The sequence below is a fragment of the Coregonus lavaretus genome, assembly GCF_964263955.1.
Source record: "Coregonus lavaretus genome assembly, chromosome: 23".
Taxonomy (NCBI): Eukaryota; Metazoa; Chordata; class Actinopteri; order Salmoniformes; family Salmonidae; genus Coregonus; species Coregonus lavaretus.
In genome coordinates this window covers 21,195,732-21,222,725 of record NC_140010.1, presented here as the reverse complement: position 1 = coordinate 21,222,725, position 26,994 = coordinate 21,195,732, and the positions used below count along the sequence as shown (strand labels likewise).

Sequence of the window (26,994 nt, the reverse complement as noted above, 5' to 3'; positions counted from 1 at the left end):
TATCAGAATTGGGCTGCCTGTGTAAACGCAGCCTTAGGCTACTGAAATGCATCAGATATGTATGTAACTTTCTCCTTTGTTTAATTGTCTGTAAAGCAAAAACGTTGGTATAGGTTTGTCATTTTGAAGGAGTGCAGATTGCAGATATGAGGGATGCTGTTTGCCTGGTACGGGATGGAGGGCGAGGAAGAGGAAGAATTCCACACAGCTCCTCTTCATCTCCTGATTCCATCTGGGATTCTAGAATAAAATAACGTGGCATTACTATGTTGGCATCATGGGCTGTAAGTTAAACGATTAAAACAACTGTCATTATGATTATGATATTATAATTGTTCCAAACCTACAGGATGACATGATTAGGATATATAATCTTGCAATGAAACTCAATGTGTGCAGTAATGCATTTTACAAATGTATACTTTTTTTTTGGCATAGTTTCTTATTTCAAAGATCATTGACACTTTTAGTTTGGACTATTGATCCATCCTTGTGGATTGATTCCCACCTTTACAATGCGTATTTTTATTGTCCAGTCCAACAAATTGTGATTCAAAAGCAGTGGTTTCACCATCCCAAGTAATTTTTTTTAACCAATAAAATGAATGTGGGTACTGCCCATGGGAGGGGCGACATGACATCTCCCTGGCCAATTCTAAACAGGTCACGGACGCTCCATAGACCCCAAGGCAGTGGGAGGGGGAACTTTACTAAACCGTGTAACTGAATCAAACCAGTGGTTACCCCCTTTCAACAGCAGAGGAATGGCCATAACAATACCATTCACATTGCAGCACAGAGGACATGGTCCTTAGGGAGTGACTAGGATACTTTTTATTAACTAGAAAGCCAATGAGGCCCTTGAATAAAGAACACTTAGGCTCTTTGTCTAATCTATTTATTTTTTGTTTATTTGCTTGCTTCTTTTTGTAGTAGTTATTCAAATATGAAAAATGTATATAGGTAAACAATGTTTTAAGACTTGAAAAAGGCAATAAAATGGAAAGGATGCTGAATTGAGAACGGGGCTCTGATGTGCCCTTCTACTGACCTAGAGGTTTCAGGGTGCTTGAACACATCAGAATTCCCATTGTTGAAGTTGATTAATTGAGACTGATAACTTACCATGAACAAAGATTGTAATAGAGTTTAATGCGGTAGGCCTGGGTTTGTAAATGCCTTATTCACATAGCTTTGTACTGAAGCATATGGGGGCCAGACGTATTCACTGACAAAGACGGACAAAATGTATTAGCCTTGTATGTTCTTCTAACAATGCTTTTTTGAGGATATCGTTTGGGGTAAACTCACTTAGCATTTTAAAACAGCTCGCCATGAAAATATAAAATGTGTACCCTTTTAAAATGTTGTTTTAGATACCATCAACTTGTGTGTTTAGATTAAAATGTTCTTGGATTGTTATACAGATTACAAGCAAACACTGGGTCCTTATTGCTAATAATGACAAAAGTATGTTTATAGCTATAGGCATAAATATAATATCAATTTATATTATTAAGAACAACTACAGTTGTATAAGTGACAAACATGACCAACAATTATACAAAATATGTTTATACATTTTCAAATAATACATTTTCAAATCACTGCCTAAAGCTTAGCCTGTATTATGAGCAATTTAATATAAGTCCCTTGCTCATTGGAAGCCCACCACTCACTCAGTATGTGAACCCTTTCCACCCAACTGGTCAGCAATCAAAGAGCACGACACAGAGCACGAGCATGCAACACAGGGCTAAAATCATTCAGACCATCTTAGATTACTGACCCACAGAATAAACATAATCTGATGTGTGACAACAGTGTTTGCCAACTCTTTCTAAGTGTCAAGACCTGTATGATGGCTGGTGCCTTATCTACAATGTTTCAATTATGGAGCGTCAATGGTGATCTATGGGCTGAATTCCCATGGTTTAGTCAGGGGCTGGATGCATGATGTAGAGGTCATTGCCCACGGACCAATCGGTCTGAAGACCAGTGGCTTTTCAACTTTGTCACCCTCCACCATGCTGTTTGTCAGCCATGTTGACTCTACGCTATTGCATCAGCGGGCCCTTTGGACCTCTCACACAAAGCTAGGTCTGTATCAATGGACACTTGGACAGGGCTAGAGCAAGTCATAAAACCTCACAGAGCATACAAATTAACGTACCAATATACAAATTACTTGATATCAAATCTAAAAAAACATGAATTAACACAACTACAACTAACAGTTATACAGCTAATTATAATAAACTATGAATTATAAAATGTATATCCATGTTTGCCATTGAATTTGAGATACATTTAACCAAAAGTTACACAGTGGGCTGTTTAAAACATTTGAATAATATCATATCTCTGACATATAAAAGTGTTCAAGGAAAAGGAGGAAGTAGCCAGTCCTAATGACACAGACATATTTTCTTAGATTATTGGATTGTTAAGGCTACATATTTCAGCAGGACGACAGAGTAATCTATCAGATTAATTTGTTGGCTTCTGTGCATCAGATAGTTCTGTCTGAGAGAGAGCTTTCATTTTGACAGAAGGAATTAAGCCTCCTACTTATCTAGCCTAGTCATGTCTGCTAAGCTCATTAGTGGGGATCCCAATTATCAGAAAGTCAATAGCGCACAAACAGGAAGATTAAAGGGAGCTTAGCCAGGTTGATTCCTGTTTCTGTCACTCCTGATACCACGTTAACAAGGGGATCCCCATCCTAGACATCTGTAATACATTTCCAAAGGCAAATGGACATGTATCTATATAGACCCAAAGTAATTTTTCATCAGGCAAGTTACACTGTGTGTTGGGACAGTAAATATAGGTATTTGCATATAGGTAGTAACCATGTCTCTTTATTGAAAACAATACACCTTCAGGGATATTGAAATAATCAATTCCTGAATGTCTTTTCTAAAGGTATTTAGGTCATTTCTAATTTGACATGTTGGGGCTGAATCCAAACATTAGAAGCACATACTTCAACTTTTGTCTAAATCCTGCATCAATGACAATGGAAGATAAGCTTCAAAGTTTGAGTTATGAATGCATGTCTCAGGTTAGGATTTGGTCCTAGTGGTCGGTTAAATTAGTTACCTGAACAATCTGTTCCTCTGCCACTCAACACACTGATGTCCATGATCTCATCGGTCCTGTCCATCTTCTGAAAACCTCCAGTACCTATGTTGGGCTGACACAGAAAACACTTTTAGCTGAAGAATCCAACACATAAGAAGTTAGAATACATTTTTGCCTTTTTCTTTTGATACAAACCAGAGGTGTCCCTGTGGCATAGCTGCTCGGCATTTTCAATCCATTGTACACAGGACTTTGGTAAGAACCAGCACTGTCCATCTATAGGAAAGAAAATAGACATTTATAATACAAGCTATCTTTATCTTTATAATTGGAGCAGGTTACTGTTTGCAATGGGTTGCATTGATGCTTAGTGATAGGTTTGCAGTGCAGTCAGTGTATAGCATTGTGCAGCTCACATGTATATCATTAGAATCTTGACACCAGTGAGCTTTTAGAGAAACATCTTTAGCTTTCATCTTAATTGTCTTTCTTATGATTGACTGCTCATGGTGAACAGCCATGTGTGGAAAAGAGGGGGAAACAAACAAAAAAGCCGATAAATATTATTAAGCAACTTTCAATTGAGGACTTAATGAGGGGCTAAATGGGGCTGCACCTGTTAAACTCTGATCTGTGTGCTCTGATGTACCCATGTGAAAAACAAGACTGGGTGTGTGTGTGTGCATGTGGGAGTGATTAAGTGAGTGAGTGTGTGTGTTACATAGGTGTTGGTTTCCTCTGGTGATTGAGCCATGGAATTGGGTGACAAAAATCATACCAAAGCCCATATAATGTTTTGAATGTTATACTCAGTGAAATGTACTGTATCCCTACTACATGATGTTTTCAGATCACTGTACTGTCCTTACCTTTATCCAAATGTATTAATATACATCTTTACATGCACTATCCCTAAAAATCAATCATAAAATCTAATTATAAATGCTTTGTTCCTCACCATGTAGCTGACTGAGGCATGTTGCAGTGAAGCTGCCTGCCGCTGTAACGTTTGTCGCAAGAACATCTCATCTTTGATGGCATGGAAACTTTCAATAGATGTTTGAGAGAAACATTTGCTCAAAAACAACATTTGAATATAATTAAACAAAACGTCAACTGGCTTAATATTCTTATTAATTGAATAAAAGGTACAATTGACATTCTATGATCAATTTGCTATGCGGTAAGTCAAAGTTAAAAAACACATTCATACATACCTCGCCTTCAGAATGTCAAATTTCTTCTCCCATATTCCGTTACAGCGAAACAACTGCTTTTGGAGTCTTTGGCAAACAACAAAGTAAAATACAGTGTGAGTGAATGTTGAGCCAGATGCACGGAGTCTGACATGCACTGAGATTAGCATGGTAGGTGATCCTATTATAAATTATTGTATAATAGCAAGGTTGATCTTTAACGCTGCAATCATCAACACTGTAATACTAGTAGATAATGCATTATAACATGTAATTGTCTAACCTATTCATGTCCCTTCTTCCAACCCAAAATTAGATTAGACAAAGTAGATACATACTTCTCTATTTCTTGTTTCTGTAAGGTCTCCATCTTTTTCAGCTCATTAAGTTGTTGGATCAACTCCTCCCCCCCTTTAGCAACCTGAAACTATAGAAATAAATGAGTGATGATTCCAATAATGTGTTCAGCGGTTTTCTTCTACTGTTTTGTTAGCATAAATCATGTAATGTATGTCCATGGATATTGAGGAGAGCAAATCTTACCACAGGCTGTTTTGCTGCTGCTTGAGCTTTTAAGACGGCCTCTTGAGCAAGCATTTCTCTTTTTTGTTTCTCCAATTTCTCATTAACTTCCTTTTCCACAGCACGTTTCTGAAATAAAAACATGGCTATTCAGTTTTGGCAACTCACATTGTTAGCCCTTGACCATCAGTTGCGAAAAAATGATTCTGGAGGCCCTTGTGTGTTTAATCCATTATCAAACTCAATTTAAATGGTTGCCCCAGAGTCATATAGTACTGTGCAGTCGTTGCCGTTTAAGATGAGGGAGGAAAATTCTTTTTTTTATGAGCATGGCCTTATTTCTATTACAGCATATTGGATGACTGTCATTCATATTCCATTCACCCAGCTCAATGTAACATCGATAGGTTTATGCTACTACGTGATACTCTAATTTTCCCTATACCCATCATGAGGTTGCTACAACCTAGCCTATGAATTAAAGTTTACAACATAGGTGCACAGGTTGAGAGACAAAATTGAGTAATCAAGGTGACAGACAGTGACACATTCAATACCGCCTTGCAGACTCTTGCCTGCATCTAGCTGATCAAGGGTGTAATCATTAGTCCAACAGTTGCAAACAAGAGTTTCTATTGGACAAATCCAGGTATGTTTATCCCCGTTTGCTTCCGTTTAAGAAATGTTTTTCAACAGAATCGGCGGACTGAATACACCCCTTATCATACGCAAACACAGTTCACTTTCATAGCAGCCACATACAAACAGCATGATCACATAATTATTTCACACATATACACGCTCTACTCCTCTCACCCTTTCCCGTAGTTTGTGGACTTCAGCGCACAACAAATAATCTGTCTGTGGCCAGGCGAAAAAACCTTTCCAAGCCAAACCTTCATATCATAACCGCTAACAGCGACACACAGCCATATTAGCTAACGTCATAGTCAACATAGCTACTATAACTAATGCATAAGTAAACCCGCTACAATCATGCAGTACAGTCAGCAAGCAGTTTAGTAGTTATACCGGCAGGACCCGGTGGCAATAAATTAATAAAACCAAAAGCTTACCTTGACTTGGAAGAGTTCCAGTGTTGGATAGCCATAGCCAGCTAACTAACATAGCATCCCTCTCTGTTCGAGCCAGGTGTTTGGGTAGGCTAAAAATACACAACAAAATATAGCTAGCGCGCTCTCTCTCTTGCTTCTCCTTCATTTTTAAAGAAATCGATTTGTTCAAAACTGTTCAACTACTGTCTTTCTCTTTCTTTGAGTCAACTACTCACCACATTTTATGCACTGCAGTGCTACGTAGCTGTAGCTTATGCTTTCAGTACTAGATTCATTCTCTGATCCTTTGATTGGATGGACATTTCATTACATTTCAGTCATTCTTATCCAGAGCAACTTACAGTTAGTGAGTGCATACATTATATATTTTTTTCATACCCCCCGTGGGAATTGAACCCACAACCCTGGCGTTGTAAACCGGGCTACCAACTGAGCTACATCCCTGCCGGCCATTCCCTCCCTTACCCTGGGCCAATTGTGCGCCGCCCCACGGGTCTCCCACAACAGAGCCTGGATTCGAACCAGGATCTCTAGTGGCACAGCTAGCACTGCGATGCAGTGCCTTAGACCACTGCGCCACTCGGGAGGCCATACATGTCAGTTCATGCTGCAAGAGTTCTGATAGGTTGGAGGACGTCCTCCGGAAGTTGTCATAATTACTGTGTAAGTCTATGGACGGGGGTGTGAACCATGAGCCTTCTAGGTTTTGTATTGAAGTCAATGTACCCAGAGGAGGACAGAAACTAGCTGTTCTCCGGCTACACCATGGTGCTACCCTATAGAGTGCTGTTGAGGCTACTGTAGACCTTCATTGCAAAATAGTGTGTTTGAATCAATTAGTGGTGAGGTGAATATATTTAGTATAGTTTTATCTAAAGAGTATCACTTTTTTAATGTTAAACTATTTAAAAAAAAATGAAATTCACTGAGGGGATGGTCCTCCCCTTCCTCCTCTGAGGAGCCTCCACTGATACAGTATATATACAGTGGAAAGAACAAGTATTTGATACACTGCCGATTTTGCAGGTTTTCCTACTTACAAAGCATGTAGAGGTCTGTAATTTTTATCATAGGTACACTTCAACTGTGAGAGACGGAATCTAAAACAAAAATCCAGAAAATCACATTGTATGATTTTTAAGTAATTAATTTGCATTTTATTGCATGACATAAGTATTTGATACATCAGAAAAGCAGAACTTAATATTTGGTACAGAAACCTTTGTTTGCAATTACAGAGATCATACGTTTCCTGTAGGTCTTGACCAGGTTTGCACACACTGCAGCAGGGATTTTGGCCCACTCCTCCATACAGACCTTCTCCAGATCCTTCAGGTTTCGGGGCTGTCGCTGGGCAATACGGACTTTCAGCTCCCTCCAAAGATTTTCTATTGGGTTCAGGTCTGGAGACTGGCTAGGCCACTCCAGGACCTTGAGATGCTTCTTACGGAGCTGGAAGACCCATCCACGACCCATCTTCAATGCTCTTACTGAGGGAAGGAGGTTGTTGGCCAAGATCTCGCGATACATGGCCCCATCCATCCTCCCCTCAATACGGTGCAGTCGTCCTGTCCCCTTTGCAGAAAAGCATCCCCAAAGAATGATGTTTCCACCTCCATACTTCGGTTGGGATGGTGTTCTTGGGGTTGTATTCATCCTTCTTCTTCCTCCAAACATGGCGAGTGGAGTTTAGACCAAAAAGCTCTATTTTTGTCTCATCAGACCACATGACCTTCTCCAATTCCTCCTCTGGATCATCCAGATGGTCATTGGCAAACTTCAGACGGGCCTGTACATGCACTGGCTTGAGCAGGGGGACCTTGCGTGCGCTGCAGGATTTCAGTCCTTCACGGCGTAGTGTGTTACCAATTGTTTTCTTGGTGACTGTGGTCCCAGCTGCCTTGAGATCATTGACAAGATCCTCCCATGTAGTTCTGGGCTGATTCCTCACCGTTCTCATGATCATTGCAACTCCACGAGGTGAGATCTTGCATGGAGCCCCAGGCCGAGGGAGTTATTTTGTGTTTCTTCCATTTGCGAATTATCGCACCAACTATTGTCACCTTCTCACCAAACTGCTTGGCGATGGTCTTGTAGCCCATTCCAGCCTTGTGTAGGTCTACAATCTTGTCCCTGACATCCTTGGAGAGCTCTTTGGTCTTGGCCATGGTGGAGAGTTTGGAATCTGATTGATTGATTGCTTCTGTGGACAGGTGTCTTTTATACAGGTAACAAGCTGAGATTAGGAGCACTCCCTTTAAGAGTGTGCTCCTAATCTCAGCTCGTTACCTGTATAAAAGACACCTGGGAGCCAGAAATCTTTCTGATTGAGAGGGGGTCAAATACTTATTTCCCTCATTAAAATGCAAATCAATTTATAACATTTTTGACATGCGTTTTTCTGGATTTTTTTGTTGTTATTCTGTCTCTCACTATTCAAATAAACCTACCATTAAAATTATAGACTGATCATTTCTTTGTCAGTGGGCAAACGTACAAAATCAGCAGGGGATCAAATAATTTTTTCCCTCACTGTATATATATATATATATATATATATATATATATATATACACACACACACATATACACATACATATATATATATGTATGTATACATATATACACACACATACATATATACATATATACACACACATACACACATACATATATACACATACATATATACACATACATATATATATATATATACACATATATACACACACATACATATATACATATATACACACACACACATACACACATACATACATATATATATATATATATATACATATATATATATATATATATATATATATATATATATATATATATATATATATATATATATATATATATATACATACATACATACACACACACACACACAGTGCATTCGGAAAGTATTCAGACCCCTTGACTTTTTCCACATTTTGTTACGTTACAGCCTTATTCTAAAATGGATTAAACATTTTTCCCTCATCAATCTACACACAATACCCCACGATGACAAAGTGAAAACACATTTTAGAAAATGTTTGCGCAAATGTAATAAAAATAAAAAACAGAAATAGCTTATTTACATAAGTATTCAGACCATTTGCAATAAGACTTGAAATTCAGCTCAGGTGCATCCTGTTTCCATTCATTATCCTTGAGATGTTTATACAACTTGATTGGAGTCCACTTGTGGTAAATTCAATTGATTGGACATGATTTGGAAAGGCACACGCCTGTCTATATAAGGTCCCAAAGTTGACAGTGCATGTCAGAGCAAAAACCAAGAACACAGTGGCCTCCATCATTCTTAAATGGAAGAAGTTTGGAACCACCAAGAGTCTTCCTAGAGCTGGCCGCACTGCCAAATTGAGCAATAGGGGGAGAAGGGTCTTGGTCAGGGAGGTGACCAAGAACCCGATGGTCACTCTGACAGAGCTCCAGAGTTCCTCTGTGGAGATGGGAGAACCTTCCAGAAGGACAACCATCTCTGCAGCTCTCCACCAATCAGGCCTTTATGGTAGAGTGGCCAGACGGAAGCCACTCCTCAGTAAAAGGCACATGACAGCCCGCTTGGGAGTTTGCCAAAAGGCACCTAAAGGACAAAGACCATGAGAAACAAGATTCTCTGGCCTGATGAAACCAAGATTGAACTCTTCGGCCTGAATACCAAGCGTCACATCTGGAGGAAACCTGGCACCATCCCTATGGTGACGCATGGTGGTGGCAGCATCATGCTGTGGGGATATTTTTCAGCGGCAGGGACTGGGAGACTAGTCAGGATTGAGGGAAAGCTGAACGGAGCAAAGTACAGAGAGATCCTTGATGAAAACCTGCTCCAGAGCACTCAGCACCTCAGACTGGGGCGAAGGTTCACCTTCCAACAGGACAATGACCCTAAGCACACAGCCAAGACAACGCAGGAGTGGCTTCGGGACAAGTCTCTGAATGTCCTTGAGTGGCCCAGCCAGAGCCCGGACATCAACCCGATCTAACATCTCTGGAGAGACCTGAAAATAGCTGTGCAGTGACGCTCCCCATCCAACCTGACAGAGCTTGAGAGGATCTGCAGAGAAGAATGGGAGAAACTCCCCAAATACAGGTGTGCCAAGCTTGTAGCGTCATACCCAAGAAGACTCGAGGCTGTAATCGCTGCCAAAGGTGCTTCAACAAAGTACTGAGTAAAGGGTCTGAATACTTATGTAAATGTCAATAAATGTTTTTTATTTGTAATACATTTGCAAACATTTCTAAAAACCTATTTTTGCTTTGTCATTATGGGGTATTGTGTGTAGATTGATGAGGGAGAAAAAAAAACAATTTAATCCATTTTTAGAATAAGGTTGTAACGTAACAAAATGTGGAAAAATGTTGCTCTGTGTGTATATACAGTGGGGAGAACAAGTATTTAATACACTGCCGATTTTGCAGGTTTTCCTACTTACAAAGCATGTAGAGGTCTGTAATTTTTATCATAGGTACACTTCAACTGTGAGAGACGGAATCTAAAACAAAAATCCAGAAAATCACATTGTATGATTTTTAAGTAATTAATTTGCATTTTATTGCATGACATAAGTATTTGATACATCAGAAAAGCAGAACTTAATATTTGGTAGAGAAACCTTTGTTTGTAATTAGAGAGATCATACGTTTCCTGTAGGTCTTGACCAGGTTTGCACACACTGCAGCAGGGATTTTGGCCCACTCCTCCATACAGACCTTCTACAGATCCTTCAGGTTTCGGGGCTGTCGCTGGACAATACAGACTTTCAGCTCCCTCCAAAGATTTTCTATTGGGTTCAGGTCTGGAGACTGGCTAGGCCACTCCAGGACCTTGAGATGCTTCTTACGGAGCCACTCTTTAGTTGCCCTGGCTGTGTGTTTCGGGTCGTTGTCATGCTGGAAGACCCAGCCACGACCCATCTTCAATGCTCTTACTGAGGGAAGGAGGTTGTTGGCCAAGATCTCGCAATACATGGCCCCATCCATCCTCCCCTCAATACGGTGCAGTCGTCCTGTCCCCTTTGCAGAAAGGCATCCCCAAAGAATGATGTTTCCACCTCCATGCTTTACGGTTGGGATGGTGTTCTTGGGGTTGTACTCATCCTTCTTCTTCCTCCAAACACAGCGAGTGGAGTTTAGACCAAAAAGCTCTATTTTTGTCTCATCAGACCACATGACCTTCTCCCATTCCTCCTCTGGATCATCCAGATGGTCATTGGCAAACATCAGACGGGCCTGGACATGCGCTGGCTTGAGCAGGGGGACCTTGCGTGCGCTGCAGGATTTTAATCCATGACGGCGTAGTGTGTTACTAATGGTTTTCTTTGAGACTGTGGTCCCAGCTCTCTTCAGGACATTGACCAGGTCCTGCCGTGTAGTTCTGGGCTGATCCCTCACCTTCCTCATGATCATTGATGCCCCACGAGGTGAGATCTTGCATGGAGCCCCAGACCAAGGGTGATTGACCGTCATCTTGAACTTCTTCCATTTTCTAATAATTGCGCCAACAGTTGTTGCCTTCTCACCAAGCTGCTTGCCTATTGTCTTGTAGCCCATCCCAGCCTTGGGCAGGTCTACAATTTTATCCCTGATGTCCTTACACAGCTCTCTGGTCTTGGACATTGTGGAGAGGTTGGAGTCTGTTTGATTGAGTGTGTGGACAGGTGTCTTTTTTACAGGTAACGAGTTCAAACAGGTGCAGTTAATACAGGTAATGAGTGGAGAACAGGAGGGCTTCTTAAAGAAAAACTAACAGGTCTGTGAGAGCCGGAATTCTTACTGGTTGGTAGGTGATCAAATACTTATGTCATGCAATAAAATGCAAATTAATTACTTAAAAATCATACAATGTGATTTTCTGGATTTTTGTTTTAGATTCCGTCTCTCACAGTTGAAGGGTACCTATGATAAAAATTACAGACCTCTACATGCTTTGTAAGTAGGAAAACCTGCAAAATCGGCAGTGTATCAAATACTGGTTCTCCCCACTGTATATATATATAGCGAGAGAGATCAAGAGAGAGAGAGAGTTGGGCCAATGAGGTTTCTCTCTGAACGTTCCGAGAACACCACTTTCTCCTCCATAGCCGTGGCTATAAACGCGTTGTGCTGTTTATTTCTGTTAGTTTTTAAAACCTATGAAGATGTCCAGTGAAAGCAGATATGCAATTTATTGACACCACAACACAGTACGAACTTGGATACACATTATCCTGAATCAATAAAAATGTCTTAAATTCGCTGCTCTGTTTCGCTTGTTTACCGAGGGTCATTTTATAGGGAATTGTCGGTGGCGCTCTTGTATTGTTACATCGCCAACAATCCGAGAACACAGGCGCTAACATGGCAGCCGTTTTAAAACCTGGCCGATCTCGCTCTATATATGGCTCTGGGGGGCCCTATGTTTTGTGCCATCCCACTAACTCAGGTCTAACAATGGTTACTTTAAACAAACTAGTGGCCGTTATAATCAGAACCTAAGGCAGCATTGTGAATGGCCATGTTAGCTGATTTAGTGCACATGGTCTGGGCGTGTGAAGGTCAGGTCAAGCCAGGTCACTGTTGGACATCCGCTTTTCTTCATCAAAGGCCAAATTGTGACTCTCAAGACATATCTGGTTGTCTTTTGTATGAAAAAGGCATCTGTAATATCAATAGCCTAACCCTGCCACTTTGTTCTGTAAGCAGAGGGGTGGGGCTGGGGATATGTATGCTCTTAAAAGCATACATTTATTCTTGAAGTTATATTCCTCAATAATTGTTCATTTAAATGCCCATTAAACAGCAGAAAATGTTACATATGGTGCCTTTAAGAGTATGTTCCCATAATCTGAAGGAGTAACTCAGGTCTCAATATAAAGGCTTGAGACAGAGAGCCAGTTGGTTCCAATGTGGAAATGAATGAATAGGGACAGACTAAGATTTGCCATGGTGAGAGGTGGGTGTATTATAGCTGTGTTGTTAGTCTAGTTAAGACAAGGATGTCAGGATGGGGTTTCCATTCTTCTCAGTTTGAGAGAAAAAGAAAGGAAGGCCTTCTTGTCACCTTTCAGAAGCTCAATGTCTTTAGAAAGGGAGAAAAGGCGTAGGTGTTTATCCGTAACAACAGGATGTAGCCTACAGCCAGCCTCATCAACTTGGATAAAGCACCAGACCGTAACAAGAATATCTTACCATATAAATCCATAACATTTTCCAGTTTGATCATCATAGTTTTTTTCATTATTTTATAACCATTTAGGTACTGAGAAAAACTCCCAACAAAATAGTCTTGTATGACTTTTGGTGCCTAACAGACAACTCAGCCCATTGCACTGAATCCATATAAAATAGCAGGACCAAACTTGCAAAGCAAACTTGTCAACTGGTAGACCATGGCTCTGAGTAGGATGAGACAGTACATATTTTCCATTAAAAAACATGACGGATCCATAATGGTCAGGCACTACGGTCCCTGTATTGTTAAGTCATTGTTTATGAAGTGGACTTTCAACCACTCACTGTGGCGGCCCATTAATCAGGCTAGCCAATCCACTCCAGCCATCCGCGTGTTGTGTCAGCTGCATCTCTCTCTCTCTCTCTCTCTCTCTCTCTCTCTCTCTCTCTCCCACACACACACAGGAGCTGTCTGGCTCTATGTGGTCAGTGTGTTGACAGAATGACCCCATCCTCCCCCCCAGACCAAGGGATGAATGAGCAAAAGTGGGAGTGATATGTAGCTGAAGTGCTTCAGCTTTATAGTTGAGTAAACATTTATAGTTAATATAGTAGCGGTGGTGAGATAGGTGTGTGTGTGTGTGTGTGTGTGTGTGTGTGTGTCGGGGTGGGGTGGGTGTGGGGGGGGGGGGGGTGTATCAAGGCTGGGTGTCAAAATGATCATAAATAGTGTATAATAAAAAAATGCTGGGGCAATTATAAAGTATATATTTTATGCTTTCAATAAATCCAGCTGTGGTAATGTGAGGGTAGAAGCAATATGGGGTTATGCTATAATGAGGCTGCAGGACTTTAAAGTTGCAACATTCAGCATTATTTTTACGTTTCTGAAACCAAAAAAAGGCATTGCCTACACATTCCTTGTGTCATCTCAAAATAGTGCCACGACAGACACTTTGTTGATGAATGCACTTCACTGTTGACTTATGTGGAACAGGTTGTATTTTAACCCAACTCCCATGGCTAAAATCAATAGGACAGAGACAACACGTGCGCACATTATCCCCTCTCTTTGCTTTATGAGCCTAATGTCTGCACTGATGGACTAACTGTCCTTCACTGGAGAGACCCAGACTTTTAAACATCCTGACACAGATAGCAGCACTTGACCGTGGCACGTTTTTACTTGTAGGGAATTTGGAAATATAATGGGGGCTTCCACGACTCGCGAAACGTGTGCAGCCAGGTCATGCCAGTTACTTACCTCACTCTTGCGGAAGTCTTCAATGATTTGTATTTCTTTTTCCAGCTCTTCTTTTAGAGACTTCATCTGTGAAATGAATAAATGAGGCTGTTACAGAGAAAATGATCATATTTTCCTTAAAATACATTTTCTGAATGATAAAACAGTACCAAATGGATTATAGATCTAGTCTTGAGAAATTAATTGAATATCATCCATTAGCAACACATGATTATCATCTAAAGAGATTACGAGAGTATAATGATGACGCTGAGTACTTTTGCAGATAATGATTTTAGCGATAAAGCATTTTACGAAAGTCCTTTTTAAAACCCAACCTAATGAAAATGATTCAATTTAGTTCAAAAGGACACTGAAGGCCTTGATTCCTTGATAGGTGTTTGTTAAATGCTATTGTGTAAAACCAACACCCAGGATGTTTCTTCAGTTGCATTGACTGAAGAGCCCTCTAAAGACACTGTGGGTGGACGCAAAGATCATCCAGCACAATAATAATGTGGGTAGAGCAAGATAGGACCCACAGACATTTTTACAAGGAGCATAGTTGCTCCTAAGTTAAAAACATTAGGAGCACACAAATAAATGTAGGAGCACAATCAACAAATATTTGAAGTATTAATGATAAGAATTGCCAGCAATGACAAAACACAGGGTTTAGGAACACCAGAAGAATAGATTTTTAAAATTGAGATATAGCCTACATAAGGCCTATATCATGAATCTTAGCTACTTTTGAAGCTCATCCCCTGAAGAACATCTTCCTTTTCCTTTCTTTCTGTGCCACCAAATGTTTGCATACTACTGGTAAAGTTCCAACAAAGATTATTGATAACTTTCATCTGTGGTTACCAGGTTCTTAGCTAGCTAGCTAATGCTGTAGCATACGCGCCAAAATGGTCGCACTGTAGAGCCCTGACAGGGTAAGCTAGATGCCAGACTGCACCTGCCTGTATGATGGACCTAACGCCACCCTGCTTTCATGACTGTCCTCACTCCACCTGGCCTAGAATTGGTACAGGGTCCCACAGTATCCCACAGTGAAAAGGTTATTGGACATGGACTTCCTCCCATGGGAGTAAAAGGTTATGTTATGATAGCTAATATCTAAATTCCCCATGTTCTTTGCCCTTCCATATACTGTGGGCAACATTTTTGCGTGTGCAATACACGGGTCAGGATGGCATATTATTACCTGCGAGTTCCAAACACTAACTATTTTATTTGTTTATGTAGCATACAGTCCCAGTCAAAAGTTTGGACACACCTACTCATTCAAGGGTTTTTCTTTATTTTTACTATTTTCTACATTGTAGAATAATAGTGATGACATCAAAACTATGAAATAACAAATATAGAATAATGTAGTAACCAAAAAAGTGTTAAGCAAATCAAAATATATTGTATATTTGAGATCCTTCAAAGTAGCCACCCTTTGCCTTGATGACAGCTTTGCACACTCTTGGCATTTTCTCAACCAGCTTCATGAGGTAGTCACCTGAAATGCATTTCAATTAACAAGTGTGCCTTCTTAAAAGTTAATTTGTGGAATTTATTTCCTTCTTAATAACTGAGCCAATCAGTTGTGTTGTTACAAGGTAGGGGTGGTATACAGAAGACAGCCCTATTTGGTAAAAGACCCAAGTCCATATTATGGCAAGAACAGCTCAAATGGCGCAGCGGTCTAAGGCACTGCATCTCAGTGCAAGAGGCATCACTACAGACCCCCTGGTTCGATTCCAGGCTGTATCACAACTGGCCGTGATTGGGAGTCCCATAGGGCGGCGCACAATTGGCACAGCGTAGTCCGGGTTTGGCCGGTGTAGGCCGTCATTGTAAATAAGAATTTGTTCTTAACTGACTTGACTAGTTAAATAAAGGTAAAATAAAAAATAAGCAAAGAGAAACAACAGTCCATCATTACCTTAAGACATGAAGGTCAGTCAATTACGGATAATTGCAAGAACTTTGAATGTTTCTTCAAGTGCAGTCGCAAAAACCATCAAGAGCTATGATGAAACTGGCTCTCATGAGGACCGCCACTGGAAAGGAAGACCCAGAGTTACCTCTGCTGCAGAGGATAAGTTCATTAGTTACCAGCCTCAGAAATTGCAACCCAAATAAATGCTTCACAGAGTTCAAGTAACAGACACATCTCAACATCAACTGTTCAGAGGAGACTGCATAAATCAGGACTTCATGGTCGAATTGCTGCAAAGAAACCACTACTAAAGGACACCAATAACAAGAAGAGACTTGCTTGGGCCAAGAAACACGAGCAATGGATATTAGACCGGTGGAAATCTGTCCTTTGGTCTGATGAGTCCAAATTTGAGATGTATGGTTCCAACCGCCGTGTCTTTGTGAGACGCAGAGTAGGTGAATGGATGATCTTCGCATGTGTGGTTCCCACCGTGAAGCATGGAGGAGGTGTGATGGTGTAGGGGTGCTTTGCTGGTGACACTGTCAGTGATTTATTTAGAATTCAAGGCACACTTAACCAGCATGACTACCACAGCATTCTGCAGCGATACGCCATTCCATCTGGTTTGCGCTTAGTGGGACTATAATTTGTTTTTCAACATGATATTGACCCAACACACCTCCAGGCTGTGTAAGGGCTATTTGACCAAGAAGGCGAGTGATGGAGTGCTGCATCAGATGACCTGGCTTCCACAATCACCCGACCTCAACCCAATTGAGATGGTTTGGGATGAGTTGGACCGCAGAGTGAAGGAAAAGCAGCCAACAAGTGCTCAGCATATGTGGGAACTCCTTCAAGACTGTTGGAAAAGCATTCCAGGTGAAGCTGGTTGAGAGAATACCAAGTTTGCAAAGCTGTCATTAAGGCAAAGGGTGGCTACTATGAAGAATAAAAATAAAATAAAATGTGGGTTACTACATGATTCCATATGTGTTATTTCATAGTTTTGATGTCTTCACTATTATTCTACAATGTAGAAAATAGTAAAAAAATAAAGAAAAACCCTTGAATGAGTAGGTGTGTCCAAACTGTTGACTGGTACTGTATATACATATTTATTCTCCCCAATTTCGTGATTACGATCTTGTCTCATCGCTGCAACTCCCCAACGGGCTCGGGAGAGGCGAAGGTCGAGTCATGCGTCCTCCGAAACATGACCCACCAAGCTGCGCTTCTTAACACCGGCTCGCTTAATCCGGAAACCAGATGCACCAATGTGTCAGAGGAAACACTGTTCAACTGACGACCAAAATCAGCCTGCAGGCACCCGGCCCGCCACAAGGAGTCGCTAGAGCGCAATGAGCCAAGTAAAGCCCCCCGGCCAAACCTTCCCCTATCCCGGACAACGTTGGGCCAATTGCAAACACTAACTCTTGATTGCTTCAGTTGCATCCCAAGCTCTCTCATCCATTTATATGCAGATGATAGTCTTATACTGAGCTGGCCCCTCCCCGGATTTAGTGTTAAACGCTCTACAACAAATCTTTCTTAGTGTCCAACAAGCTTTCTCTGCCCTTAACCTTGTTCTGAACACCACCAATACAAAGGTCATGTGGTTTGGTAAGAAGAATGCCCCTCTCCCCACCGGTATGATTGGGTAGTCACCTCATAAAAGTACTTGGGAGTATGGCTACTGTCCTTCTCTCAGCACATATCAAAGCTGCAGGCTAAGGTTAAATCTAGACTTGGTTTCCTCTATCGTAATCGCTCCTCTTTCACCAAATATATTTATAAAACCCTCTTAGGCCTCACCCCCCCCCATCTGAGATACCTACTGCAGCCCTCATCCTCCACATTCAACACCCGTTCTGCCAGTCTCATTCTGTTAAAGGTCCCCAAAGCACACACATCCCTGGGTCGCTCCTCTTTTCAGTTCGCTGCAGCTAGCGACTGGAATGAGCTGCAAAAACCCCTCAAACTGAACAGTTTTATATCCATCTCTTCATTCAAAGACTCAATACAGTTATGGCTGCTTCGTGTTATGTATTGTTGTCTCTACCTTTTTGCCTTTGTGCTGTTGTCTGTGCCCAATAATGTTTGTACCATGTTTTGTGCTGCTACCATGTTGTTGTCATGTGGTGTTGCTACCATGCTGTGTTGTCATGTGTTGCTGCCTGCTATGTTGTTGTCTTAGGTCTCTCTTTATGTAGTGTTGTGGTGTCTCTCTTGTCGTGATGTGTGTTTTGTCCTATATTCTTATTTTTAATCCCTCGTCCCCACAGGAGGCCATTTTCCTTTTGGTAGGCCGTCATTGTAAATAAGAATTTGTTCTTAACTGGCTTGCCTAGTTAAATAAAGGTTAAATAAAATAAAATAAAAATGAAACCCACAGTTTAAACTTATCCTCTCTTTATCACGCACTTCAAATAAAATGTGCTGCAGATAATAATGAGTTTTACAGTAGTTTTTGCACAGATCTGTGCTCTTTTGCGTGATGAAAATGTCCCCCTATAGCTCCATATACATTTCTGTTTAAATAAAATGGTGTTCTTACAAGTACAGATGTTTTGTATAATTCCTCCTTGATGCAAGCCAACGTACTGTTGGTGTTCTATGTGATTTTGACATTCAGGGATGAGGGAGTGAGTCTTGAGATGGGTAGCTGAAGCTTACAGCCAGCTGGGCTTTCAGCGGCTAGGCTTTGGCCTCCCATTGGAAGTCTCTCCCTTGGGGCCCTACAGCTATGGAAGAAGCAAATGTTCTGCTTCATTGATCAAAGTCAGCAAAATAATGTGAAAAACGTCCTCTTTCTTTTTCATTTTACATTTTTATGCATAAACACTATAGTAGAACTTAACATTGAGTTTGTCAGTCACAGCACGGGTACAAAAGGCCCAGTAACAAAGACATTTGAAAAGAGGGGGATTTGAATTGTTACACTAAATATGTATAATCCTTTTGACTGATGATTGAAATGACATTAAGGACATCTTTATTAGTAGTCTTTAACTAAAGCTGCTCCTTAAAAGGTGTTTGGATACACACCATCTGCTCCACACACCATTAACCTCTACTCATCCCTGGCTGTTTTGTGTTTATTGAAGTGAAGAGAATGGGGTCTATCAACGAGCCATACTTTTGATCTCTAACCAATATGTTTTTGTTGTTGTATTTCTAATGGTGATCATCCTCTGACCAAGATTGCCAATTAGTGTTGTTTTGATTATGATGACGCCAAGTATCTATGTTCAGATTCCTTTTACTGAGTGCTTTCTCTGATGTTACCTTTCATTTTAACCATTGCACCTACAGGTCCCAAAATGACCTAGGTTATTATTGGATACTAATAATGCATCCTTCAGGTGGACAATTGTTTTGTATTTCCAAAGAAAACTATGATTAGAGGGAGGAGTAGGCCTGCAGTAAATCTCAAGTATTCTGTGACAAATTAACTAATCATTTATACCTCAATTACAATAATCAACGAGGTGAGACTTACTTGAATTAGATTTAAATTATGTATCCTAGCAACCCTATGGGGTTAGAGCAAGGCATTCAATAAAGTGTGTTAGAAGTGGCCAAAGTGAGTGTTTGAGTAACACAGGATGTGTTAGCTTTTAGATTCTACCACTGCTGATTAGTATCTTTAAAGTGAAAAGAGAAGGGGGCTGTCAAAACAATTATGACTGGTATATTTGCTTTATCAACAATCGACGTCACCCATTTCTGTGGGCAATGATTGCTAACTTTTGTAAATGAAAAAGCCAAGGGTGTAGTTGTTTTGTAAAAATGATTTTTTTCTACATTGATCAAATCAATAGGACACCTGGTAGGCCCTTTAAATAACCAAGAAATATATACTGCAGGGATGAACTGTCCAAAAGAGTTGACAGGCATGAATAGTAGAACTTGCACAATTTCTATAATTTCGAGCACAATTCAGTAAAATGATCTGGCAGAATTCCATTTTTCACACTACATATGACTATTAAACAGATCATCTACCCTTACAGTATCAATAAAGAATAATAAATAATCCTAAACCAACACATTAAAGCATGGCCTTCAAGGCCCATTCGCCAAATGTTATGCCAATGGAACCACACTACCGTGTCAAATATTAACCTTTCTTTTCTCAGTGAAAGCTTGATAGTACCTCATAAAATCATTTAGATTGTCTGCCTCCACTTATCAGTTGCTTTACAGTAAGAGAAATGCAGCATTCTTCATTTTGATGACAAAACTAACAGAACATTCACCTGCACTGAAATCTATCAGGGCTCTTGTCTTACCTGACATATGCTAACAGGGCTTTTTTCCCACTCTATATGAGTGGACTGCAAACACTGCTAGGAAGACTGCCTCTCAGGTGGTGTAATGTGGATAGAACAGCAGTTCAGCATGGGCAGGGTTGAGGGTGGAGAACTTTGAGACATGTTTTGTAAACATCGTTTTCTCACCAGCCAAATTCAACATGGGATGCACTTGGAGGTTGTAAAGACTGGTGACAAGGGAAAGGATGCTTACCTTCTTGCTGGCGGTGTCCTTCTCAATGCTGAGTTGTACTTTCAGATGATCATAGTCACTGGTCATCTAGAATTAAAATGTGTGGGGGGGGGGGGGGGATCACCATAAGCATCTCTCCTAAATCGCTCCACTCTATACAAAACAATGCATAGTGATCCTTTTTGCTTTAAATACATGTTATGCTTTATGTATAGTTGCTAAATACCATTGTTGCATGTACCTTTTGCAGGGCTTTTTTCTCGTCCTCTAACTTTGCTTTCACATCCGTTAGATTATGGGCTGAAACAAGTAGAAAGAGCACTTTGGTTAGCTGAGATGGATAGCAAGAGACAGGAAACACTTCAACTTTCATCTGGCTTTGGGCTATCAGAGGAATAGGGTGGAGGGGAGAGTAGGCCTAAGAGACAGGGTTGTTGGAGTTTGAGAGAGTCGTGTGACATGACGTCCATCCATGAACCATTGTGTTACAGCGGTGGCCTGAGAAAGTCCACTTGAACCCAGAGTGGCCTGGGTCCTGACAGGGTTCTGACCTGGCATTCTGCCCTTGACGAGCATGGCCTGCCACCAACTGTTCCTCTGGTGACCTAAAAACACTAAGTTCAAGGACCAAGTGTGGGTTTGCAGACTTTGCACCCAACTTATTCAGATAAAGCTCTTATAGTTAGTCACAGCACATACAAAACACTTATTTGATTTGAATGAACGACATATAAAATAAGAGATTCTCTTTGGGCAGACATCACACACCACATTTTAAGAATATGGTTAAGGTCATATTAATGAGGTATGCCCTCTTCAAAACCCCATCCGATATGAATTGTAACATGTAGCAGTCAACGGAGGCCTTGGCGCTATCACATTTTATCAGGTGAGATATGTTTGTGCTCCGTTTGTATCTCTACATCCGGGGGAACATATTCAGATGGTTACCTAAGTTACATAAGCAATTAATGAACATCAAACACTTAGAGAGATAAAACGCTGATCCTTGAAAATACACCTGTGCACTGTTTACTTTATCTTGAAGGACTCCCACACTGTGGACTGGATGGCCAATCTGACAAGTGTCGTCAAACATTACAATCTGACCAATGGCTGCCTTACTGTGAGTTATTAGCTCATGTTTCCAGACAATACCTGCTGCAGGGGGCACATGATTAGCCTAGTTGAAACGGCAATTGATGTAGGAAGTTTGCATATGGGGTTAAGAAATAAAGATTTATCAATTACACTAGGGGTTAAAAAGTAAAGATTTAGCAATTACACTAGACAGTTCAACATAGTTATTGAGTCACAGAATTACATCAATATGGATTTTATGATCCAGATTCTATGACTTAACATCTTAAATCCTATAACATTTCAATAAGCAGTGCTTAAAAAACTGCAGGGAATAGGATTTGTTACCTAGATCTTCCAACTGCTCCTCTTTAGCCTCCAAGGAATTGCGGACCTGGTCCATGACAATGTGTATGGAGGCAATGTCGTCTTCTAGCTTTTGATTCTCTTGTCTCAGCCATTCTTTCTCCGGGTCATCCACAGCCTCACAGCTGATCTGAAGAAAAAAAATGACAACTCCTTTTTAACCTTTTTTCTTTAATCCGCAAAACAAAAGGCACACAGCTCAAGCTGCGTGGCAAATATGAGTCCTTTTAAGAAACAAAGCAATCGTACAACTTTCTGCCTCCTATGATTTCCCCCTGAATAATAAAAAGCTGAGACACACAAAAAAGAACTCCGGCCATTAGTTTTTTTTTCTCCCCTCTTTGCCCGGAAGAAAGAAGGCAGTACATTATATACAAAGACCATAATTCATGGGGACATTTTTATTGACAGGGATAATACATATCATACTGTTTGTGTGCCCCTGTCATTCAGGTCAATTTATTCTGGAAGTCCAAAGCGGCAGCTGGGCCTTTCCACCCACGGTCTGGGCCCTGGTCTCTAACAACCGCTGCCTGTAACTAGGCAGGGCTGAGGGGGGAGACTGGGGGAGTATGGCTGGGCAACACCAGGGGGTTTGAAGAGTGCACAGCTTCCAGGGGGGGGCTTGTTGCCTTTGTGTCTTCCCTCAGTGGCAGCGCTGCCAGTGTCACCAGGATCACATCACATGTCAGAGCAGTGAAGTTTGCAGACTGGGAGCCGCATGGAGCCCATCAGGTTCCTGTGATATCAACGCAGTTGGCCCTCTCCACTTTGTGCTGCAGCCACCATTCATGCCCTGGACATTAACAGGGCTTTTGCATGCCTGTCACACTTAGGACTGTGCAGTGTGCAGGCGTTCAAAGGCTTTCAAAGCTTCAAGGTCCCCCCCACCCTCCTTTCCCTTGTTTTGTTTCCTCCTCTTGTTTTAGAATGAAAGAAGACAGTACTTTTGTGAGCAGGGGTCATATTTGAGTAAAGAAATCTTACTTTTTAAAATAATATGAATGCCTTTTTGTTGCAGTTGGAATGAGGCCAAAACTGTGCGAATTCAATAGATTTTTGTAACAGAGAGCCACCCAATACATTCAGGTTTGCCAAAAGACACATTTGAATGCAAAAGGAAACACACATAGTTAAAGCCATTCTTCATAAGCTTGACATTTTTAGGAACTGCATGCACTCTACAGACTAACCTATTCTGCTGTATCAGCATTAATCAAATAATGAAAAAACTATTTTGAGGGATTATAAGGTTAGGAGTGCTTGCGTTGCGTGTGACACTGCAGTTTTGACGCCGCGTTAGGCTAAGCTACATGTCATGCCACAAAGGATTACCCAGTTGGTCCTCTCTGTAATCAGCCTGGGCACCGTTCCATCTACCTTGGCACAGCACCGACCCGACCGGCATCAACAGATGATCACCTCGTCATGCACCACCAAACACCATCCATTCCCTCGTCTCTCTCCCCCATCCAAGATAAAGTTAACTAACTATGAGTGACAGCAATAGACAAGTTTTTCTTGTTTTATGGGGGTTCCCTCTGTCTCTGTTTCTCTCTACACAGCTGTATCTAAAACCCAAAACACTGCATGGCTGACTGGGACTGTTTCCACTGGGATGGGATTGAAGAAGAAACACTACTTCCTTTACCTCTGGCTCCACCATCTGCTATAGAGTGGTAACTACGAGTGATTAGCCATGCGGTTCTCCCATGGCCGTGACCACTCTCATTAGCACAAAGAACAAAGGAGCGATTCTCCAGAGATGCAGTCATCTGTTTCACTTTGAGAGGCTGGTTTTGTGTGACTGCTCTCCCCGCCATCTGCCTACAGTAGAGCCCCACTTGTGTTGGACAAAACTAAAATACTGAGGGGCGAGAGAGGACTCGAGAGATAGTGAGGGGCCGCCCGGGCTCATTAAAACAAGGCAATTAGGGGAATACACCTCACCTTTTAACACTAAATATCAAATTAATGTTGATTTCTGGGGGGTGTCACTCACCACATAAAAGGTATGAGTGATGAGAGACTGATGAGAAATTAATACCTTTTAGTAAAACAAAAGGTGTGTATATCACCGCCCCTCTCTTGAATGCATTTTAATCTAACCATGATTAACTACAAACGTATTGTTCACCACTGGCAGCTCTAGCAGAAACTTTGAATATTCTTAATTCTTTAATATTCTTCAACTTCTTAATTTGGAATATTATTAGGCTATATTATAAGACAAAATACAATATGTGACTCACATCACTAGAGTAAGTGGGCAAAGTAAAGAACACACTGATCCTGGCCTACCTTTTTGAAGACTCTCTCCTCATATTCCCTCAGCTGTTCACTCATACACTGGATCTTCAAGTTCTTCTCTTGGATCTCATTCATCAGATCTTTCAGTCTCCCTGTGTCACTAGCAACAGCAGCTATATTGTCTCCTTTTTTAAGGTAGTAATTCTGAAATAAAACAATACAATCAAATCAAATGTTACATACACATGTTCAGCAGATGTTATTGTGGGTGTAGCGAAATGCTTGAAATACACAGTCAATATATCTTGAAAGCATTATAAAAACTTGGTGATAGAGACATGCACACACAGTGCAGAGCAAGTGCTCTTTCGTATTTGGTATACAATAAGAGTTATGACTATACACAGTGAAACATGATCATGTTGTTACACACCGACTAGGCATAATGTTTCCATACCTTGTAGCTGCCTCTGACCACATGGATTGCATCATTTAATTGTTGTTGATAACTTTTCCGAATAACTTTTACTTTCTGTATGAAACAATATGTTTAGTTTAGTTTATAAGCATAATGCAATTTGACTGAGAACACAGTAATTATTTATATAACAAAATAAATTGTACAAATGAAATATCTGTCACCTCCTTAAGATGATTCTCCAAATTCTTCACTTTGCCATTCATGCTAGTATACAAGGACTCTGCCTCTTGCTGAAGTTTGGACTCATAGTGTGCCTGTATGAACTTCATTTTCAAAAAAATATCTTTTTTCAGGGTATCCATATCCTAACAAACAAAGGTAGAGATTACTCAACATGTTTAATGTAGGCATGTTGAGCCAGAGCACATTCCAGCACAATTTATCAACCGAAATGCATCTAGCATTGTTCTTATACTGTAAGCTAGCCGTGGTTTAGTCAAACATCATTCAAATAAATTGAATAGGCCTCTCCAATTAATTTAATGTTCTTATGTATTATAGCTTTTTGACAAATACACATGGCGCAAACACATCAAGACTGTGCTCTTTTCAAGCACAAGGTACATTAGTCTAACTGAGCAGCTAGCATAATCAGCTTGAATCAGTAGGAAGTAGCTACTGTACTCTGGTTTGGTTCCTTCTTTGTTGAATTGGTATCACTTTAAATCTTTGGAGGATGAATACTCCACAAATCTACTAGCCTGCCAATCAATTTGTTTAACTCTGCAGGCAAGGGCAGTCATTGCTGCGCCCTTGCTAACACTCTCTTCCCCACAACAAAGCCTCCATATGCCCTCTCAGCAGGGGACTGGGGGAGATATAAGAGCCACGCATTTAGGCCTAAAGTTATAGGAATTTTTAGATGAAAGGGGATGCAGAGTGAATTGAATCACTGAGCAAATCTAGAGGAATGCACAAGTCACTGTCACTCAGTCGTTTCACTTTCTATGTTGCTGGTCTGATTGCAGTGTTTTTTGTATCTAGCTAAATCAAAAAGGATAAGACTAATAATTGGAGTTGTTTGAAAAGATAAACTTTTCAATTGTATAAATTGCATCTTTATTTATTTTGTAACAAACATGTTATTATATGGAGAAACAAAGTTATTATATAAGCAAGCAATGTACAAAGTAAGTAACCTACCTTTATGAGTTCAGCAGTGTGGTCAGATAGTAATTTGACAGTGGGTAATTCTGAGACATCGGTTTGGACAGAAGCATCTGAACCAAAGAATCCCACCCTCAGTGAAAACCTGCACATTGGGCGCAGCAGCAGACAAACAGGTAAATGGAGAAAACAATGTCAATCATTATCCAGTAAAATATTTAGAAAATAGAACAGGTGCTTGCCCAATATGGTAACTAAGCTATCTAACGTTAACAATATTGAGAGTCGAGAGATAGCTGGGTACCATTAGAATGTGCACGTGTGACAGAAAAAAGTTGTAGCTAGCTTGTTTGGCTAACGTTAGCTAATTAGCTAGCTACTTACTTGCGAATTTCCTCTATTTCTTTAGAAAATAGCTCCTCTTCGTCCTCATTCATACAAATATTTTTTTGTTTAACAACGAGGTTCATGACTGTGAGTGTCAGACAGACTTTGCGTTTAAAAATCACTTGCTAGCTAGGTAGCTGATTTGTTAGCTTGTTTTTGCCACTCCAGATTATGGTGTTGCTATAGCAACTTGGACACAACTGGGAAACTGGCTCATCAGGAGCAGGTATGATTTTCTACTTGTTTCTATCCTTTCAACTTTAAATGGTCATGGAGTTAGTTATTTGAATGGTAGACGTGTTAAATCACTCCAGACACGATTATCGAACAAATCCAGATTGTTTTATTTTTATTTTTACGTTACATTGGAACTTGCTAGCTGGCTTGCAACCAGTGTTCTATCTGCCCGCGCACGCGCAACACTGGCACGCATTGCCATGAAGGGTCATTATTAGTTACCACAAAGACATAAACCCCGCCTATTTCTACAATTATCTTCTTAAAATCTATAATTTACTCCTTTCCAAATGTGTGACATCCTGCTCCTGTGAAAATAACAATTTGTATCCAGACAGGCTTCACTG

At 40.7% G+C, this 26,994-nt stretch overlaps 1 protein-coding gene across 1 annotated transcript; it reads right to left on the bottom strand.

Moving 5' to 3' along the window:
• Positions 1-26,493, bottom strand: cUnh10orf67 (chromosome Un C10orf67 homolog; the record flags this gene model as incomplete). The annotated part of the gene is made up of 16 exons (XM_084139617.1): positions 1-240; positions 3,106-3,199; positions 3,283-3,363; positions 4,046-4,133; positions 4,305-4,370; positions 4,622-4,710; positions 4,827-4,934; positions 14,313-14,378; positions 20,761-20,826; positions 20,981-21,039; positions 22,168-22,315; positions 24,487-24,639; positions 24,893-24,967; positions 25,078-25,221; positions 26,060-26,168; positions 26,408-26,493. The coding sequence occupies 16 exons, from the start codon at positions 26,491-26,493 to the stop codon at positions 119-121; spliced, it is 1,554 nt and encodes a 517-aa protein (XP_083995743.1). The 3' UTR covers positions 1-118.
• Positions 26,494-26,994: the final 501 nt, after the last annotated feature.